At 39.1% G+C, this 22910-nt stretch overlaps 1 protein-coding gene across 1 annotated transcript in view; it reads right to left on the bottom strand.

Annotated features, from left to right (window-relative positions):
- Positions 1-22910, bottom strand: part of MLLT3 (myeloid/lymphoid or mixed-lineage leukemia (trithorax homolog, Drosophila); translocated to, 3) — a 134835-nt gene that overhangs the window by 22012 nt on the left and 89913 nt on the right. The window contains exon 5 of the mRNA XM_010564457.1: positions 13946-14557. Coding sequence (XP_010562759.1) covers positions 13946-14557 — 612 coding nt within the window. The remainder of the gene's footprint in view (positions 1-13945; positions 14558-22910) is intronic.

The following is a 22910-nucleotide window of genomic DNA, read 5'->3' as shown; positions in this document are numbered from 1 at the left end:
TCACTACATCTCCAAGGCAGGGTAAAGCTGCTCCTTTTTAACCATTCACAAAAGTTAGCTTGCAGATTGCATGCTCACAGGGAAGATAGAAGAACAGGGGTATGGAGTGGGAAGTGGAATTAATTATTTCTTATAGAAATGAAAATATTTATTCATACCTATGACATTTAAGGAAATAAACACTTATTTAGAGAAATAATTTAAGGTCAAGAAGATGTAAAATTTAAACAGGAAATGCCAGATTATTGATTTTTGAGAAGAGGCAGAGACAGTCATGTGGTAGAGAATATGACCTAAGCTACTGAGACAATTATCTGCCTTAATTATTTATAGTAATTTCAAACAAAAATTCCATATCAATGATGGAGATGAGGTTATTTGTTAATTAAGTTGACTTTGTACTTGCTACCTGAGCAAGTCCATGTGCCCAGATGGGATGCACCCATGAGTGCCAAGGGAGCTGGCAGATGTCATTGCAAGGCCACTCTCAATAATCTTTGGTTGATCATGGTGACCAGGAGAAGTGCCCAAACATTGGAGGAAAACAAACGTCACTTCTGTCCTCAAGAAGGCCAAGGAGGACCCAGGGTACTACAGGCTGGCCAGCCTCACCTCAATCCCTGGAAAGGTGATGGAGCAGCTAACCCTGGAAACTATTTCCAGGCACTTAAGGATGAGACAATCATCAGGAGTAGCCACCGTGGCTTCACCAAGAGGAAGTCACGACTGACCAACTTGATAAACTTCCGTGATGAAATGACTGGCCTAGTAGATGAGGGGAGAGCAGTGGATATTGTCTACCTGGACGTCAGTAAGGTCTTTGACACTGTCTCCCCTAAGATCCTCATAGACAAGCTGTTGATGTATAGGCTGGATGAGCAGACAGTGATGTGGCTGAAAACTAGCTGAATGGCTGGGCTCAGAGGATGGCGATCAGTGGTGAAAAGTCTATTTGGAGGCCAGTAGCTAGCACTGTGCCCCAGGGGTCAATACTGGGTCCAGTCCTGTTTAACACCTTCATCAATGATCTGGATAATGGGCCAGAGTGTGGCCTCAGAAAGTTTGCTGATTACACAAAACTAGGGGAGTGGCTAGTATGTCAGAGGGTCTCTCTGCCACTCAGAGGGACCTGACAGGCTGGCGAATGGGCCGACAGGAACCTCATGAAGTTCAACAAGGACAAATGTGAAGTCCTATACCTGGGGAATAACAGCCCCATGGACCAACATATTCTGGGGGCCACCCAGCTGGAAAGCAGCTTGGCAGAAAAAAGGACCCAGGGGTCCTCATGGATCTTATTATTACCTGAAGGGAGGGTGCAAAGAGGACAGAGCCAGGCTCTTTTCAGTGGTGCCCAGTGACAGGACAAGAGGCAATGGGCACAAAGGGAAACACAGCAGGTTCCCTCTGAACATCAGGAAACACTTTTGTACCATGACAGTGACCAAGCATGGGCACAGGTTGCTCAGGGAGGTTGTGGAGCCTCCCTCCTTAGCGATATTTAAAAAAAGTCTAGATGTGGTCCTAGGCAACTAGCTCTAAGCGGCCCTGGTTGTGCAGGGGAGTTGGACCAGATGACCATCAGAGGTCCCTTCCAACCTCGACCAGTCTGTGATTCTGTGAATCTAAACCACATCCTTCATTTAACAACTAGTACTCAGAAAAGACCTCAAGGCAAACATTGCAGTTGTTTCATCTGAACAATTGCACTGGATGAAGCTGGATTTGTGTTTCTTTAGAGACCATCCTACTGAAACGTGTCTACTTTTGAAAGAAAATCCTTTTCTTTCTATATTTATGTACATATTTTGTCTTAGCTTTATAAATAAAAGATAAATTCGAGACACTGCTAACATAAAAACTCAAAAATACTCAAGCTAGTGTAAGACTTAGAGAAGACTCATGCACAGGAGACTGAGCTAACACATGGAGAAAAAAATCCTTTTGCAGTACACTGCACAACACAGTTGAAAGATGAAGTACCAGTGAAGGCCGCTGCCTGCCGGAATAGTTTTGCTGAAGAAATCTTACTGGTAAGAGTGGAAGACACATAGTAAAGCAGGCAAAGAAGTAGAGGAGAGAAGATTATTGTTTCTCATGTAGAACAGCTAATACTACAGTTTCCATGGATTTCATGCCTACAAGATAATGAGTAAACTAAAGGTAAAATAAACTAAAAATGTGTGTGGTCATGTGAGTATGAACGTAGTCCTTAACAAACTGAAAGAGGCAGAGCGCAAACAGGTGGAAGTTCTCATCAGATAACCCCAACCAAGAACGACAAAAACTGTTCTGAATATGTAGACAAAATGAATTCTGGCAAAGACAGGATTATATAAAGTCTTGGGCTTTTCAAAATTGGTACTAAAAACTATGTTAACTGGATCACATTTCCCCAGGAATGTGTGAAAAGACATCAATATTTGTGAAGAATTAATACAGTATGAGCAGCACAACATGGAGAAGGTAACAGCTCTATATTCTATTCAAAGCCCAAATTATGTGGGAAAAAAAAAACCACAAAAATGGGGGCCCACTGATGGAAGAAGATACCCTAAATAAATCACTTGTTTGAAGAATACTGCTTATCTTGTAAGCTCAGTGGCATGAAAGCCCTGTGATGAGAGAATGGTGACTATCCCTCTGTACTCTAGTAAAGTGTGGAAAGGCCAATTTAAGCTGACAAGCAATACTCAGATACTGACTTTCTGGGAGTTTGACTTTACAATTTTTAAACTTTCCCTTTGAGAACCTTCACACACTCTATACACAAAGCTCTCACAAGCCAACAAAGGAGAGAAAAGTGTTTTAGAAAGAAAGTCTAACCCTCAATTTTAGTACTAGATGCAAACTAGAAAATTCAGCCTACGTATTAAAGCTAATTTAAGAATTTTATTCAGCTAATCTACATTTTCTGCTCTAAGGGGACTAATAGCAATGGTAGAAGATAGGTGGTAGCTGTTCTGGCCAGTCCTGACAGCTGCTGTATTGGAAGCCAACTCTCCCCAATGCTCTTCTCTTGCCCTATTTTCTCTCTTGTGCCCTATTATACATATCAGCACTGAGAAGGGCAGATGTTGATGCAATCCCAGTTCACTGTTTGGGAAACTGAACAGACAGTTTGCTGTCACTTTTGGTGCAGTAAGACGGTTGTTCACCTACATTCTCCCAGATCTGAGGTCCTGATGTTAGAAATTCATGGACTCCTATTAACAAAGAAGCAGCTGGAGAACCATCTCACTACATGCAAAACTTCTTTTATGGATGTTATTCTGCACTACAGTACATCTCCACATCATTAGAGATCTGGTCTTCACAGCAGGTACTTACAGACTTTGCAAATTCACTGTAGTTCCTCTATCTTCTTATGTAGCTCAAACTGTAGAGTGCTCCCAGCACAACCCTACACTAATCCTTTACTATGTAGAAATCTTGTCAAGGTCATACACATCAAGTACATATATACCTAAATATATGAAAAACGACAGCTTTTCTTCTGAAGTGCTGCTGCAGAGTCCCTATGCACTGTCTTTGCTATTGCAGACTGCTGGCTCTTGAACTTACGTCCCAGAAAATGAAAAAATTTTGTCCAAAATTTCACCATAGACTATAGAGAGATCTAGTGCAGCTCTTCCATGCTATCTTTGCGGCCTTGTTAGTTTCACAGCAAGCCTCATTATATTTACATTTTTCTCAAATTTAACTCCTGGGATTTAAACAACTATGTGAATATTTCAGCTTTCATTTCTGTACATTCCAGCTTCAGTGAAAAGCTGTAGAGAGAAAAATACAAAAAGCTATGTTGAACCCTAAAAAATTATTGAGTCCCTAAACCAAAACAAAGCCCTTTATGCTATTTTTCGAAGTGTCATAATTTTTAGCCAATCTTGTGATACTGTAGACTGATCAATGAATTTTAGACATCATGGTTGGCAACAGTATGCTCTACACACATTTTTCTCTATGGATATTTCTGAGGCATCTGTCAGTATGGTTCCTAAGCACTTGCTCTATGCTAATACTATCATGTATTTGTCAGTAGTTTTCACAAAAGATCACGCATATTATGTACACACAGAACTATAAAATGCTGATTCTAGGGGAAAAAACCACAGAACAGATTGCTGTTGTCTTACTGGTATTTTACCATTTACAGCTGACATCTGTGTGCTGTAACTTTGCCTACTCATGCACTCTTACTGATTACCACAAAAAATAATACTAATTTAAAGCTCCTTGTCCCTGCTTTGGAGACTTAAAATTGGTTTTTGATAGTGTGATCTCAGCTTTACATTAGTAGAAAGAGTTCTGCCATGGTTTCATAAGGTATATTAAGTTACTAACACAAGATAAAGACAAAATCTCTTTAAAAAATGAGAATATCTAATACCTATTTATATTTAAACTACATTTCCCTCAAACTGTTATATTGTAGTGTAATATATTTGTAATGTAATTGATACACGTAATTGAAGTTATTAAAAATATTAGGTAATTATTATTATTATTTAAAATATTGGCTACATTAAAAACTCATGTACTACAACCCTGATCAATCTTGAGTTTTACAGTGTTCAGGATCAAAAAGGCTGCATATGGCACAAATAAATCAAGTTGAATCATCACATCTGTTTTCTTTAGCTAAAATTGTAACATTTAACTCACAAAATTTTATCTACTCCCAGTGGTCCTCTGCCAAAGCAAATTTAGGTCACTGAGAACACCAAGAGTGGCTTTTTCCTTTTGCCTTGAACCTGCCTTTCTCTTGCCTTGAACTTGAGAAACTTTGCAACCACACTGTTGTTGTCCAGAATATTCAGACCATGGCTCTTTGCTCGATATTTATGCCCACTTGTGATATTTTACTCTCCTTGTGGAAGATGCAATGCAATAAGCACTGTCTTGAAGCCATGTCCTTTTCACCCATAGAATAAGGTTACAGTGTATTAACTAAACTGCATTAAAGCAGCATGGGCAATGGAAAAAGATTATTCATACAATGAAAGAAATTAAAAGTATCACAGCATATATCTACTCTTTTCTTGTCATGGTTTAAACTGTAATACTTTCGTGGCTGATAATTTGAATCACTAAAAACACACAGGTTGGACTCATATGTAATCTCCTCCCATTATTTAGGTAATACCTAAAATGACCTCACACAAAGCAGCAAAGTTATTTGATTTAGTTCTGTCCTAATCACAGCTGCTCACCACCAATAATATTAAAGGGCATAAATTTGGCAATGGTTTTCTGATCAGGGTAATCAATATTGAGGCCACTGATCCAGTTACAGCTGCCCGTGGTACCCGTTATCCCCAGATACACGAGTAATCTTTCCTCGGGGTGCTCAGGCACCAGTCCAGCTGCCTGTTAACCTCAGCTATGAAACACAGCTCTGCTGGTGATAGAGTGTATTTTATCAGTTTTATCAGGTTTTATAGGAATTACTACCAACACAGCTGAATGTTTCACTCAAAGCTTTTTGTTTGTTTGCAGAGAAAAGTGTGGAGAAAATTCATTTTGCAACATCTTTTTCTAACAAAAACATCAGCTGTACTAAGGTATTGACTACACTGAGAAAGACAATACGACTGAATGATGACACAGTGAGTTAAACCAAATTCATACCAACACTTCTTAAAGTTTAAGTGAATGACAGTTTTTCTATTGCTGGTGTAGTGATGTAGGACCACCTCCAGCAAATACCCAAATTATTGTTAAAATTAGTTGCAGGCATCAGGCTTTCCCTAAACAATAACTGCTGGCATGCCTTGTGTAGGAGTCAATTATATGGAACTTAGTGACTGGGCCTGAAAGTAGCTCATGGTCACAAGAGCATTCCAGATGCCTTTAGAAGGCCTTGAACAGAATAAACAAGAAGACAAAAAAAGAAAGATGCCAATTAGAAGAACACAGGTGTGCATTCCACGATAAAGCGAACTTGGCACAAACAACCTCAATTCGGCAATTTATCTTGACCAATTAGACTGAGACAAGTTTCGTATGTTTTAGTTAATATAGCCAATTATGTCCTATGTTTATGCGCGTGTACAGAGTTAGTATAACCAACTATATCTTATGTTTATACTCGTGTACAGTGTTGATATAACCAATCTCATTTTATGCTTGTATGCATGGACACTAAATGTTTGCATGCAGCAGCCAGTCAAAGCTTCTTAGGAACCTAGAGAATTGTATAAGAATGATCAGCTAGGCTCAATAAACTGGCAACTTTGATCATCATATTGGTGTCCTGTCATCCATCCCCACGTGGAATTTTGCAACACCTTGATTTTGCAGTGAAGGAGTGGACACTGTTGTCGTGAGAGAACGGCTAACCACACATTTCAATACTGGAAGAACAGTGACGCACAGGCACTATCAGCCTCAAGTTTGGGGCAGGCACATGATGTTCATCAGGAGCATCCCTTGCCCATCCCAAAAGGGCCCCCCACTACCCCCCCCGCAGTGTGGCATCAAGTGCCAACACCAAGCACAACCCCAGGGCTCCACAGCATGGAGAGCTGAACAGAAGTCCCTCATCAGCAGGCAATGAATCGTCATTAATTCTACACAGGTATGATACATGATACACTCATGGTAGTAGTGAGTTCAGGCAGCCTTTGTCCTGCCTTATTAAAATTTAAACTTCAGAGGATTACTCAGTCTTTAAAATGTAAAAATTAAATTGTGCATTTATGGCGTGTCCTGGAGAATTCACATCAGTCATCACTAGATTACAAGCTTCTGAATGGGAAGCATTATGAAAATTATCTAATTAATTTCATGGGGAATTTGGCAGCAAACCTTCAAAAGTACATGAGTAAAACATGTCATTTTTGCCAAAGAAAACAACTGTGAACTTGATGGTTCCACATAAAAAATAAAAGGGCATAAAAACCTTGGATAGATCTAACTATTGTAGAAATAGTTAAACTATTTCAGCTGATAACAGGTGTTGGATTTTATTTTAATTATATGGAGCCATTTCTCTGGATCACAACATAAAGTATGCAGATAAAGCAACTTCAAAGCAATGAAAACCATATCAAGAAGATCTCACCTAATCATGATTAAAATAAAATCTCCTATCTTTAGCATTTTGACTGCAATCATCTCAGCCTCATGACACTGTCATGACTTTACTGGACCAGGCACAAAGTATTTTTTGGCCACAAAAGAAAGAATATAATTAAAATATTGGCACTGACATACCCAGTTAAAATCCTTACTTTCTGCAGGCTAGCAGGTGAATAGAATTTTCCAGGCTTGAAATATAGAAAATAAGGCCCCAATCTAAAAGTGCGTTTATGCAAATGATTGAGTTAATCCACATAAGTAGTGCCCACTGGAACAGATGTAGCCAACACTTGTGAATAAAGTAAAATACTGAAGCCTGAACTAGTAGCCTAATAACATATGATATTATTTCTGTGGTCAAAACATGACATTGCCTAAAACTGAAAAAAACCAACTTAATACCCATGACTGCCTCAAGAATGCAAAATTTCCTGACTCTTACAAGATTACATTTGCAACCTGGACATTCAACCATATCTAAATAGTTTATCTCCACTGTTTTATTTTATTTCTAAATGCTTAACATTTTTGTAAGCCAGTGATTTCCTAACATATCATGGTAACAAAAGTATCTTGGTTCAACATCCGAGCTTGCTGCCACAGAGGAATCACTACTTGGCAATCTTGCTGCTTCCTCATCCAGCAATGGTTCATCTCACCACATAGTAACAGCTAATAAAAATAGGCTTAATATATAGCAGCTGAATGGTGCCACACTACAGTAGATGCTGATGGCCATAGAGCATACTTATGCTTTATATCATTTCTGATTATCTTAGGCCACTATTTCTCTCTGAGCACATATATGCAAGGAAACACCTTGGACTGTACAGTATTTACATGACCTTCTAGCACCCACCTGTTTGTGACTACTGAACTACCTCATCAACACAGGAGTACTATGGGCAAACAATCCCACAAGAGTGGCTGGCAGGGTTTTATGAGCAGCATTCACACCTGGACTAAAAATAACCAAATGCAGAAACCATGCATTAAAATATAAAGCAAAAAGTAAAGATTCTAAGAATATGACTGGTTGCAAACCCACGGTGCCCAGTCTGCAATGAAGGACATTAGTATCAGTCCTCTTCTGCATCATTAAAGATCTTAACAGAGTCACAGTTTCACAAAAAAATTAAAACCTAACTTCCTGTTTTTTTCCTGGGTAACTACATGAAAATTCCATATGGAGCTCTATTTCACTACTGTTATTTCTAACTTTAAATATTATCTGAAAGAGATCTTACTTTGGCTCCCAGTCCTGGCAGAACACATTTTTCAGCTAACAAGGGATGGAGGTTTTACAAGACCATGAGGGTTTCCAAAATATTCTTCCACTTTTATAACAATCAAATTAATAGATCACATGCCAGATCCAAAGTGGCATTTTATGGATTACTTTTAAAAGGTACTCATGTTGTAACATTAAGACTGCTTTGAGATATGCAAGCAGTTAAGTAGAAACCCATAGTCTACATGATCACTACTGTATATTCTTTGTTCTGTAATGAACATCCTTTGGAGTTGACATTTTTTTCCAAAGGCAGAAGACCCACTAAAGTACTCTGCATTTAATAACTGGAAGTCCTCACCCCTGAGCTGTCACGATTTGCCAACATGCACTTCTGCTCAGTTTTAATTTCCGTAGGCTTCGACATGCCAAAAGGCTGCTACTATTACTAACAGCAATGCTACAATTGCAGGGACATATACAGGCAGTAAGGGAAAAAACAATACACAGCATGTGCAAAATAATCACACCAGGAGCAGAAATTCATCCAACAGAGCCACATGCATTCTCTAAAAAAACCACCAGCAAACCACGTTGATGCATGGCAGTTTTTTAAGAGTTTTTATTCAGTTCACTGCAACTGGGAACATTTGTTAACACCTAAACATGTATGTATGATCTTCCTGATGTCCTTTGTGTCTTTCTGCTGCAGCAGCTTCACTTAGAGCTATGCACCATTTTTTCCTCCCTACCCAGACCAGCAAAACTGGTTAATAATCAAACAAGAAGTACCAAAGCATCCCTTCTGCAATGGCTCCACAGCTCAGAAGGGGCAGCCCTGGCCATGAAAAATGCCTTACTCAGATCCAAAACTGTATTTCCCCATTTCACACACCAGTTTGAAGCTCACACAAATGTTTTAAGAACATCATCATGTTTCATCATCAGACAGGCAGCAAAATCAAGAATGTCAAGTTGGTTTTTTTTTAATCATGTTGCTGCACTGTCCCAACATAGGAAGCGAACAGATGGAGTTTTCTTTAACTAAAATATCCTGCCATTGAATTTAAAAGCAAAATCTTTGGAGTTTTCAAGTGGACTGTGCTAATATTCCTATGCCTCAATAAAACCATAAATCTGACATGCTTTCTCTCCATGTCCTACTTTACATGCTTCATACTAAAGCCAGTAAAATAATTCCTCAGTCTTTATGTGCAATTTCTAACTGAATATACTACGTGATGCTCCTGAATAGCTTTGCTAGCTCACATGACTCTAAAACGACCCACACTGTTTTGAACACCGAGTCTATCACTAATGCTGAAGTCCAACACACTTTAAAGCATGGATGTATTTGAAAAGCGATACTCAAAAAAGCAGCATGAAAAGAAACGCAGATGCATGTTTCACTTGCCAACAGCTCAAAGTCAACAGAAAAACAGAGCTAAAATAAATACAGCAGTGCACCACACTACAGCCTATTCCAAATAGACCACAAGAAATAACCATAAGTGGTCTTAGTCTAAGTCATGCACAGAAAGGCTATTAAACCAGGGCAGAAAGTTTATCGCTAAGCAAGGATGTGCTTCGCTTTATTTCTCACTGTAATTTTATAGAAGTCTTTGGAGCTCAAAACAGGGAATGACTGCAGGGCATCAGAGGACATTGTCTGGCTTTCTGAAACACCCCTGAGGCAACAGTATGCTAACCTGGCTGTGTTCTTAAATCTGAATTTCAAGTGACAGCTCAGAGTATGGATTAGCCACTGGCAGACACGCTCTACCACATGAAAAAGAATCGACCTCTCTCGGAGGGTGCTAAACCTCTACGTCCTCCACTTCATGAAGGCGAAGGCCAGTATTTCAAGTCCGAATGCCCAGAACTACGTAGAGCATGATGCCAATATTGAGAAGGGTTAAGCACACTCTGCTTTTCTGTCTGAAATTAAAGCCCATTAATTGAAAGGATACACCCCATCTTGATTCACTGAACAGGGGCTGTATCTTAAGAAAACAGGGGAGCAGCAGCATTGCCTTCCTGTAGCACCTGTCCAGTGAAACAGCACCTCTGTTTAATGATGCTTGTCAGCTTTGTTTACCATGAGGTGAGAACTTCTCAGAATGTCATCCTCAATTTAAAAACCTGAACCCAGCCTTTGCAGTTGAGAACTCATCATGGACTACCCCTAGCACTAAATACAGTCTTCAGTGTGACCAGCAATAGGAAGAAACTTACTTTTGCAGGAAGTTCTAGCTTCTGGTGAATATTTTTGATAAAAGCAGTACGAGTTCATCTACTTTTACTGTGCAGCTTGTTGAAAAAATTTCCAGACATAATGCCAGCACTATTTGCTTATGTCACACTTCTTAACTTTCTTCTCACATGTTATATATTAAAAAAAAGAATTAATGGACAAAATTCAGAAGCAATGAACATTTGCCAAGGGAAGACTCCTCCAAAACGTCTGAAATACAGATATCTACAAACCCCCTGAGGTGTTTTTTTTTTAAAGAAATGCACACAAAACTACTTGGTTTTGTGCACCTACTGACAAACTGAACTCTCTGTAAAATGTAAAAGAAAGACTAAAATAATTCTAGGTGAAATAATACAACCTTAGCTACAGAGCAGTTACAGACAGCTCTCTTACATTACACTTTTTATTACAAATTTATCATGTTTGATATGCATAGTTATGCATATGAGCTAATACCAAGAAAGCAAACAGTCACCGTTTCAGGACGTGTGTTTAAGAATGAGAACATCTCTTACTCCACGGAGTGAAGAAAATATTGTCCTCACAAAATTCTTAGCAAAGTTATTCATAATTTTATTATAATTCATACAGTATTAGGTTTGCACTATGTCATAAACGTAACTTAAACTAGAAAAACGGCACTTGACTCAAAGTTAATATTTTTGTGGTATCCTAACAATTTTCTTTTAGGTATTGATTTGTAATCTGATTTGTTATATCTAACCCAAATTTGCAGAGTTTGGTTTTGTGGTTTTGCTTTTTTAAAGCCACTTTAAGAGTAAAGCCTGGATACCTTACCACTGAATATACTCCTAAATAATGATTCATTCTTTGTTCATCAATGCTACAATACCCACTACTGTAACTGTACCAGAGTAAGAAATAACATTAGACTGAATTTTATAGCATATTATTATGCCAGAACATGCCACTGAAGAAGTATCTTCCCAGCTTCAGACAGCTATGTTGGTTAGTATCATGAAGCATTAACAGACCTGAAATAACTGTTTCTGTATAGCAAAAGCATTGTCATATTTTCACTTCCACTACTGTGTAACACTGCAACTTTTCACTTTGTTTTTTTTTCTGTATATGTCTATATTTATAGGATATACCCCTTATGGATCTAGCTGTAAAATCTACTCCTTTTCCAGAAATGCTTAGAAACCCACCAACACATACAACAAGTTCAAACTATTTTATCCAACATATAGATTTACCTCTATTAACACTGCTTGTTCACCTTTCATTAGGCTCCCTGGTTAAAACTAATGAAGTGTAGAAGAAATGACTCTCTGAAATTCTGCAGACACTCATTAACCAGGCTGCCCAGCTCTTTCTCCCATAGCACAAAGAATGGTGTGAAACCACAGGCACCTTAGGGAATTATTCCAGGTTTTCTACATACCTTTTCTAAAAAAAAGTGTACTATTGACTTTCTAAATAGTATCCAGTCACTGACCAGAGCCATACTAAGCCTGATTTATTAATGACCATAGTCCCAAAGTGGCAGACATCCTTTTCACCAATACAGACGTGGACCACACTGGCCTTCCCACTGAAGACTTATCTGTTCCATGATCCAGGATATCAACATTAAAATATACCAGAATCCAGACCAGCAGGATCTGCTTCTCTTTGAGCAGAACTAGAAAACCCTGAATCTGCTTTTTTTGCTGTAGTACAGAGTTAAAGAACTCCTTAGGTCCTGCAGGTCAACTGCAGGTAGAAGACAAACAGCACTGCAAGTGGATTTGTGTCATCCTATGAAAAACACAAGGGTGTACCCATTATACCATTCATAATGGGCAAGAGGCTGCAAGACAACAAGAAGAAAAACATGACAACAATTAAAAAGGATCAGTTTTAATCACCATCCATATCCTTCACATATCAGCTATCTGCAAGCTGCTATGCAGCACACACCTCTGTAGTGCCTGCATTTGTAAAATTTCAGTTACGTTGCAGTTGCTCCTCTTAATTCTTTTGTCTCTGAAGAAAAATGGAGAACCACTACTGCCAGTAAAAGTGTATGTGCCACTACATGGCACCTATTTGAATGAACAGGAAATGTGAAAGCAAAATCCATGCTCATTAGCTGGCTATACCGAGGGTAGGTGGCAAGTCTTAAGGGTACTGACATAAATTAAAATAGAAGATTCAGCTTATTTTAAAGACATTAGAAGTTAATTCACACCAAGACTGAGAAATGTGAATATTTTCAGGTTTAAAGACTAATTCATAAGTTCTAAGCCAGAAACAGGAATGCCACCCCAACCACAGTATCACCAGTACCACGCTGTAAAGCAGAGCCTGTCCTATTCCATACCTTCTGAATTTTACAGCGTTTGCAGGCCCTAAGGGAACAGTCATTAAAAGGTCACTTCAGAAATAAATTACCTTCTCCCTTGTGGCAAGTTTCTATAAAGTATAAACCTAATGTTGACACCTCCCCACAGCAGGGTATTTATTGTCTTTTCCAGAGAGGGTAAGCAGGGCTATGAATTTGATAGCAGTAACAGAGGCACACAACAAAAAACCAAAAAAAAACAGAAAAATGAGAGAACTGAACAGGCATGGCTGGGAAGAATTCCCCTCTACTATTCACACTACCTCTTGCCATAAGCACAAATAAAGGCACCAAACAAGCCTTCCCTTCTCGACTCATCTCTCTACAGAAGATGCTTCTGAAAACTGAAGTCTGCTAGGAAAATGATTAAAATCCTAATTATCAAGAGCAAATGATGCATGAAACACATGAGCAGGCATGGTAGGCAAATATTTTCAGGCAGGCACAGTAGACAAATATTTTCAGGAAATCAAACTTTCATAAAAATAGTCTTTCTTGTTAGGTAAGCCTGTTACTTTGGATAGATTCTCCTCATCAGAGTGGGGATTCTAGGAACTCCTCCTCCTCCACAAAACTGCAATCATTCACAGAACTGCCCTTTCTAGCAGAAAAACAACAAATAACACTCTGATTTACTGCAACCCTTTCCTGAATTTACTGAATTCTTTAACACCTGAACACAAAGACTTAGGGTGTAAAATACAAGCATTTAGATGAACTTCCTTTTCTCTCACAAGAAGCATGAAATTCAAAAGAACAAGATCAAAAGAGCAATATTATTTATAGCCAACTCCCATATGCTCATTTGTCATAATGTTGACAGATTTATAAATTGACTAGACTTGAATAGGCAATACAATACAACTAGAACATGCACAAGTTCAAACAGCCAGCAGTCAGCATCCTTCAGTTTGAACAATCTGCCAGTAGACAAGAGAAAGGAAGGGGAACATACAAATATGGTGCACAATCCCACAGACTGGGAATACTCAACACATATGAAGCAAAACCAAACACCACTTACTTCAGATTTGGAGGACATGTTTTCCTCCATGTCAGAATCATTGGGATCTACAATATCATCAAATGGTGGCAGGGTAGGCGTCTTCCTTTCCAATGCATCATTTTCAATTTTGACTCTCCCCACCTTGAGTTGAGATCTATCCTTTGCCTGGTTTTTTTCAGCTGAACAAGTAAGAATCAGTGGTGGGGCACTAGAAAAACTTTTAAAAAACGAATCTGAACCACTTTTTTTTCTCTTTTTTGCAGAAGGTTCATCACAGTCCAGAACAGAGGGCCTTTTTGTGGGAGTCTTCTTTTCTTGCTGCTGCCCACCTGTTATGGTAAGGATGGCAGTGTTTTCAGATTTTGGCTCCTTGGATATGGGTTTGGGTTCCTTGAATGCTATTTTAGGAACTATTTTTTCATCTTTTAGTGGTTTGTTTTCTTTGGGTTTCTTAGAGGATTCTTTGGAAGATTTGTTGTGTTCCCTGGAAAGTTCTTTGAAGGCACTTTTATGTTCTTTTGAGTCTCTAGAAGTTTTTTCCTTGTGATCCTTTGTTAACTTGTGTATCTTTGAAAAACAGTTACTACTGCTGCTGCTGCTGCTATTTGTGTTCAGAATCCTAGTCGGGTCCTGCAAAAAGCAGACGCAAAATTTTACTTACCAAAAAAAAAAAAAAGAAAAAGAAAATAAAAAGAATCCTCCAAATAACAGACACAATATGGACACAGGATTCATATTAAAAACTTGGAACTGCAGTTTGAAAACAAGAAACTGCAAATACCTGTATAAAAACAGATACAAACCCCATGACTTTGGTCAACTTCTCTGTAACAAAGTGGTGGAACATGAGCAGTTACCACTGCTTGTCAATATCTGCAAAACAAGTTAGTTTTTATCTTAAGAACTAGATTTATTTTTTTTAAGAAACAGCTTAAGGTGAACATAAAGACAGTTTAGGAAATGTTAACCATGACCAGTAGCTACCAGAAAAAAAAAAAAAAAAAGAAAGAAAGAAAAAAAATCATAAGGAAAAGATGAGGATATGAGCTATATGCTATCAACAGAATTACTTCAGGATGAGAGCAAAATATGTGCATCCTGATGACATTTCAGACAAAGTTTGACTTCTCAGCTGTGATCTTCTCTCCAGCTTTTGCCAGATCCTTTTCCTCATACACAGTAACAACTCTGGGTCCAGCCTGGCTATGGCATCTCAGCAGTCAATGTCTTTTTCTGGAAAACCTCCTTTAGTAAAAAAAGCTTTCTTCTTTGTATTTACTGCCGCTGTCTCTGCTGAGTATTTCATTGCATTTTTTTTAAATTCAACTGTTATAAGTGAGATGGGTTTCTGAGACAGTGGTGATGACTCAGAGGTCCTATAGAACAGGCAAAAGCAGAAAGAGCAGAACAGTATCATTCCTCACTCAGTTGAATCTGAAAAGTCAAAATGGCAAGGAAGGTGGTGATCTGCAACTAGAACCAGCAATAAGGGAACTGAACTATCTGGAATAGGTCATATGGGATCCTTTCTTCTGAGAATTAACACCCAGGAATTTTCAAAAGATGAAGATAGCTCCAGCACTGCCCACTTTCACTGAAACTGCAAGCAGTGGGCATTCAGCATCTCAAAAATACCCAGTAGTCTAACTGCAGTGTTATAAACACTAAACACCTGTAGCACTCTCTCCAGAAACAAACTTCATTTTTACACTACTTCAAATCTGCAAAGTGACATTTCAATTTACAGAAACCTACAGTGAACAAGTTTAGGTTGCTTTCTTTCTTCCAAGCTGATTGTAAGCATTTCTATCTATATATTGCCTAGCATCTGAGAAACTCTTAGAAAGAAACACTTCGACAAATATATTACATATACCCACTGATTTCTTTTCCCTTTACCCAGAACGGAGGTTTAACTGGTATAAAACTGAAAATACTAAAACCCCGGAAAAAAAAAATTAGGCATGAAACCTGATGTATCGTGACATTTGTAAAAATCCTAACTCTAGATAGAGATTTATACTGAATAGGACTTCATTAACAATACCAAGCTTAAAATAACAGAAAAAAGAACCCATACTAACCTCAAAAATAAAAGTATGTAAAGTTTTATTCCTGCTAAAAAACTGCAAGATTGTTAGCCCATGAACCCTGGAAACACTTCTTCAAAGCAAGATATTCCCTAAGTGCTACATGTTATGCCAGTATCACACCCTCCAACTCTCAAATGATCAAATTCATGACTGGCAGAACAGGAATAGCTTTAGGGAAATTATATAGACTATATACTTGCAGTACGCCAAAGATTCCCATGCTCACACCTTACTTGCTGGCAACTATACATCTTATAGCTTTAGTTACTCCTCCTTAGGACAAAAAGATTGACAGTACTTGTCAGAACTTTGAATATGTTTAATTAGGAGTGTCCCAATACACAGTTCTAGAATCACAGTTTTAATGAAATTCTTAGGTTGAAAGAGAAAACAATGAACAATACTTACAATAAAGTATTCTTCCAATATAATTTCTATGCAAAGAAAGCATTATTGGAAAGGGGAACCTACTGAAAAGGGTGCTAATTAGTATAAATACTACAAATGCACTTCAGGGTTTGACTTTCAATTAATTTGGTTACTTATTCATCCAAGTCCTTTGCAAGCTGCAGACCGAAGTGGTGCCCAAAATTCTCTCATCTCTGTAAGACTGGATACGCTTTCACCTGTTTAAAATTCATCTACAAATCCTAGCTCTGTTTTATTTTCTAGCAATCCACACTTACCATTCTACAGTGCTAAGAATCTACTTTTCTTTTTCGACTCTTTATTATGAGTTTGTGTGGTGTGGGGTTTTTTTTGGTAGCAGGGGAGGGGGCTAGAGGGATGGCTCCTGTGAGAAGCTGCTAGAAGCTTCCCTGGCTCCAAGTCGGACGTGCTTCTGGCCAAGGCTGAGCCCATTAGCAACGGTGGTAGCGCCTGTGGGAGAACAGGTTTGAGAAGGGGAACCTGCAGTGAGTAGGGGGATCGGAATGTGAGAGGAACCCCTCTGCAGACACCGAGGTCAGTGCGGAAGGAGGGGAGGAGGAGCAGGGGAGGAGGGGATGCCCCTGCAGCCCGTGGTGAGACGGCAGGCTGTGTCCCCCAGCCCACGGAGGGGAGCGGGGGAGCAGAGGCTCAACCTGCAGCCCCTGGAGGAGCCCACGCCGGAGCAGTTCGTGGAGAACCGTCTCCCATGGGAGGCACCCCAATGCTGGAGCAGGGGACGAGTGAGGAGTCCTCCCCCTGAGGAGGAAGGAGCAGCAGAGACAAGGTGTGATGAACTGACCCCAACCCCCATTCCCCGTCCCCCTGCGCTGCTGGGGGGAAGAGGGAGAGAGAACCCGGAGTGGAGTTGAGCCAGGAATGAAGGAGGGGTGGGGCGAAAATGTTTTAAGTCTGGTTTTATTTCTCATTATCCTGTTTTGATTTGACTGCTAACACACTGATTTTGCTTTTTTCCCCAAGTTTAGTCTGGTTTTTTTGCCTGTGACCACAAGTGGGGAGTGATCCCTCCCGGTCCTTGTCTCGACCCACAAGCTTTTCTTTATAATTTCTCCTCTTCTCACTGTGGCCAGGAGCAGGGAGCGAGCGAGTGGCTGTGTCGTACTTTGTTACTGGCTGGGCTTAAACCATGACACCCTTGCACTGGTTTTGGCTGGGACAAAGTTAATTTTCTTTACAGTAGCTTGTATGGGGCTATGTTTTGGATTTGTGCTGAAAACAGTGTTGATAATGCCAAGATATTTTCATTACTGAATGAAACTGTTTGTTTGTTGGTTGGTTTTTTTTTTTACTGAGCAGTGCTGACACAGAGCCAAAGGCTTTTCTGCTTCTCACCCCACCAGCAAGGAGGCTGGAGGTGTACAAGAAGGTGGGAGGGGACACAGCCAGGACAGCTGACCCCAACTGACCAAAGGGATATTCCAGACCATACAATGTCATGCTGAGCAATAAAAGCTGGGGGAAGAAGGAGAGGACATTTGGACTTGGGGTATTTGTCTTACCAAGTAACCATTACTCATGATGGAGCCCTGCTTCCCTGGAGATAGCTGAACATCTGCCAGCTGATGGGAAGCAGTGAATGCATTCCTTGTTTTGCTTTGCTTGTGTGCACAGCTTTTGCCTTCCCTATTAAATTGTCACTTTCCCTATTGAATTGCCTTTACCTCAACCTGTGAGTTTTCTCACTTTTACCTTTCTGATTCTCTCCCCTACCCCACCGATGGGGAGTGAGCGAGTGGCTGCGTGGGGCTCAGCTGCCCACTGGAGTTAAAGCACAACAACCCTCTGGTACATATGTAGATGCGGTATGTCTGGCTGTCTAATACTGCCATGGATTTATAGAACTGCAGAGCTTTTCTTCCCCCTTACTTCACCACCACCATTTTATCCACAATGCAGATAGGACTGCAGCACTGCGCTGGAAACTGAAGGACCAAAGCATGACATGGCCAGCCTCAACCTCCACAGGGGCTGAGTAATTTTAGAAATACAATTGTTAGAACTGCTGTGAAAAAAACCCCACCCAACAAGACAAAGCAGAATGAGCCTGTTTAATGAAAATTGTATCAACAAGAGGAGAAACAAAGATGGAGAATACATCCACTTGTGTGCTCTCTGTTGGCAGGTAACTACTTATGAATTGTCCAATCAGGACATGTTAAGCCAGTATTCAATGCTGCAGGACCTGAACGGTTTGCACATATCATATGCGCAAAAAGAGCAGTATCTCCCTTCTCCTCTGTAGCAACAGGTGGAAATGGAAACAATTAATTAAAAATAATTACTTTGAACTGTTTCTCCTTTCTCATTATCTTAACTAATTAGTGAAACACTGAATTTTCACACCGTGCTGCACAAATTATGCAATTGTGCTTTTTGTTCAGGTGTTTCTTGCATCAGCACTGCAAATGTATTTTTGAGTCACATTTGGAAATCTAACTATATATCTATATAATATATATGCATCAACATTAACAACAAGCAGAAGCATCAACAATGAACAATATTATGATGACGTTTGAATGTCTGAACATAAGGCACTTCCTCATTTCCCAGGCCAGCAATTAAAAAACAAAAATAAAAAAGTATGAATCATTCCTTGAGATCTTTTACTTTAGTCAAAACTCCCTTCCTGGTGTTTTGTTTTGTTTTAAAATTTTTTTAAAATAATAATAATTTAAAAAAAGCTCTGTATTTTGTCTGATCCAAGACCAGCCCCAAAGGTTGCCATATGAAGTAAGTATTAATGCTTTTATCTTCACATCTTGTTCTATCATGCCAGACCTGTAAGTGTTGCCCTGGGGAAGAATAAAATATGTGCCATTAATAAGCTAGATGGAGTCCTTATGCTTCTTACTGGTCTCCTTACCAGGTATTTTAAATTGCTCCAAAAGGAGAGACTCATTTTAGTGGTTTTCCAACAGATAAGAACTGTGAAATAAGTCCTGGGGCGCAGTAGTATTAAAACCAATAGGAACTTGAGATCTTTCTTGTCTTTACAATTTTAAAACCAAACTTCTTTCCTCTTTCTACAACATGGAAGCTGAAGTTTTCATAGAAAGCAAAGTATATGATATACTTATGATATAGACATATTTACACAACCCTGCCATGCTTTGAGAGCTACTCTTTCATTAAGACAGCCAACCCATTACTTTTGTATCTGCATTCATTCTCTAAGTAAAAAAAGTATCTTTTCTTATTTCCTCAGTTTCTGCAATGACCTTAACAGAAGCCAACAATGACTTAGAGGAAATAGCAGGAGGAACATAAAATCTGTAAGACAGAAAAAAACCCAAATATATTCACTGGTAAAATTATATCAAACCTAATGATGAATGTGGAAGGCTGATGGGGATTAAATGTGGCTACTGTGACTGTTGCATTCAACTGCTCAGATTTTGGTTAACACAGCTCATTCTAAGGCCTTGATGTATGCTGGGAGCAGCAAGATCATCACGTAGGCAGGACAGGTGGCCAGAAAGAGCTAAAGGGCCATTATGCAGCCATGTTCTCCTGCAAATTCCTGTCTCCTGCAACCATTATCTTTGCCTAGCAGTTTTGTCAGAATCTACTAACTTACAGAAATTATATAAACCAAACCTCCAAGCCCGAAGGTATAAAACATCATCTTACAATACAAAAAAAGCTTTTGAAGTAGATCCATCAGCAGCTGGACTGCTGAAGCTTTCATGCCTCCTGGTTTGATCCAGGGGACACCCCCACTGTGACGGAGAAAGAAGGATGAGCACTCTCACTGTCAGGTAGGTAACTAATTTTTTTGTTGTTTTTGTTCCTAAGAGCATGGATTAAGAGTAACATGTTATAAATTATGATACCTTATGACTTGAGTGGTGAATAAGTGAATTCATGTGATAGACTAGTCTGGGCAAAGGGGACTGAGCCCTGTCTGTCATGTTTGTTTGTTGTATTTCTTAATGGCTCATGCAATAAAGTTTAAATCACAGAGTACAGTGTCCTGTGAATTTGAGAGATCCAAATGGACCATGACAGCTCCTCAACAGGTAACACATTTGCAGGTTAAAACACTTCTGTAACTACAAGGCAAAAAATGGTGTTGAACGCCCTGTATATTTTGCAGGGTTGGATTCTGACTTCACACCACAAAAAGGAATTCCCACTTTTGTTGAACATGAGTTTGAATAAGCAGTATCCTCTGGAAATCATTTCAAACAACTCCAGTTGCTGACAGACATTAGGAACCTAATTAGCAAATGAAGCAGTTGTGGGGAGTGATGAGAGGTTCATTAAATTTTATGAAGTCATTAAACTGAGCACACTGGCATGACCATGCCAGTCTACTGTAGTCTCGGTTTAGTCTACAAATTTAGTATTAGTGATCATAAAAACATGCATTATTTTAATTTGTAATAAAAAAAGCATTTCTTCAAATGTTATGCCTATTGAAATAATGTGTCCATCTTGAGCCAATAGACTGGAATTAGTCTCAAATATGCCTCCTGCTCTTAAAAGAGGAGGAAGATAGCTAAAAAGGAATTACTTCCTCAAGGAAATTCAGATTTCTGTTGAATACAAATGTGTTTATTATTGAAACACTAACTGATTTGGGAAGCGCCCCACACACAATATTTTGAAAACCTCCACAAATACTATGGTATTATTCCACTTGCTAGCTGCATGCTGGAGATGAATTTACCTGCTACTAGTTCTTCTCACAGATTATTACTATATTTCATGTTTACAAGGCTTTCCACACTTCAGCTTGTCCAGCCCCCCAAACTATTATAACCAATGACATCAGGAGAATTAGAAGCAGATGGAGAATTACAAGGCTCACTTGTTTGACAGAAAAAGCCAAAAGAGGGAGCATAAAATAATTTTTCTTTTTTCTGGTCACACACGGGAATAAGAGCTTTTGGGTTTTTGTTTATAAAGTAAACCTCATTTCACTGCAGCTGACACTACAGCTCATTCCAAAAGACATAATCACCTCAACAAAACTAATCAAGCTGTTTCTCTGTATTCTGTACATGTTGTATTTACGTAATACAAACAGGCACAGTAATACAACTGATTTAAAAGCAACACAACATCTGCAGGTAGCCTGCAGATATTTTTACATTCTGAAAAAATGCATAAAGTAAGGTTTCATGCATTTCTGCCTGTCCTCTGCATTTCCAAGACTAAAGCTTTGTTTTAGAATCATAACACTGGGGCTCATTAATACCATCTCCATTAAATTAAACACAAAATCATGGAACTTCAGAAATACAAACATGTATGGTTTTTAATACATATTTCAGAAGAGGATGTGACAGAAAGCAAAGTGACAGTTCTCTCTTCATACTGCATTGTATTTTTTTATAAGTGAATGCTAAACCAACAATACCACTTCATTGCACTAGTTTTACTGTCTTGAGTGCAATTCTCCTCTAACCAGAAAGTCTGTGTGGTGCTTTGTAATGGCAAATGGGTAAGCAAATATTCTTAAGTTCTCGTTTTCCATACTCAGAGTTTAAAACTGACCTCAGAGTTGACTTTGGTATTCACAGACACAAAACAAACCAAAACCAAGCTAAGCACATCAAAGGGCTATTGCTGCAGCAGAAAAATCCCCAAATCATCCGGGACAGACACCTGGAGTACATGCACCCACAGTTTTGGTACAGACAACTTACACGCAAGAACTACCAATACCTTTCTACAGCTCCTATTCTAGAGGCATATTGAAATGAAATTTGGACACCAAAGTTGTGCCATCACTGGGATTATTCCAAATGACAAAACCAAAAATCTATTTACACGTTGGCTGGAATACTCCTGCACCCCAACCAAAACAAAACCCCTTAAGACAAAATTCCAATGGTTCTCAGCTCCCAGGATTTATAACAACAAAATCAAACTTTTTTGCTATACCAAACCCAAGGTTACTTTGTGTTTCCATTTCTCAAAATCAGCTGATGATTCTCAGTAAGGCAGGTATTTACAACTCTTTCTTTATGATATACAAGAACAGTTGCTCATTAGTGTTGTTTTTTTAAGTTGGACAGGAACAGACAAAGATTGCTGGCAGGGAAAGGAAAAACCGAATATTCACACCAACTGTCAAGAAACACTGTATTGATATAACATCTCTTCCCACTACTAAAAACTCCAGTGAACAGCATACAAGGCTGAAAAATTAATTATTTCAAATACACAGCATTGTTGCTCATCATCCCTATTTCGAAACCGAATAGTTAAAAAACATTCCTGGGTAACAATTTTACAGATATTGAATACAATCCTGAGATGTGATGCACATCTAACCTCCTACTGACTCCTGTAACTTCCTGCTGTGGGTCAAACTGGCTGCACATTGTTGGGTTGCTTCAGCAAAAATGAAAGATTTCGAAAGATTTATGAGTGCAGCAAACATGCAACACTCCCTTCACCCTGCTTCACCCCAACCACACTCCACACTT

This window comes from Haliaeetus leucocephalus, unplaced genomic scaffold (genome assembly GCF_000737465.1).
Source record: "Haliaeetus leucocephalus isolate CR32 unplaced genomic scaffold, Haliaeetus_leucocephalus-4.0 Scaffold180, whole genome shotgun sequence".
NCBI lineage: Eukaryota > Metazoa > Chordata > Aves > Accipitriformes > Accipitridae > Haliaeetus > Haliaeetus leucocephalus.
The sequence above is the reverse complement of the archived record's forward strand: the minus strand, read 5'-3'. Positions and strand labels throughout refer to the sequence as shown.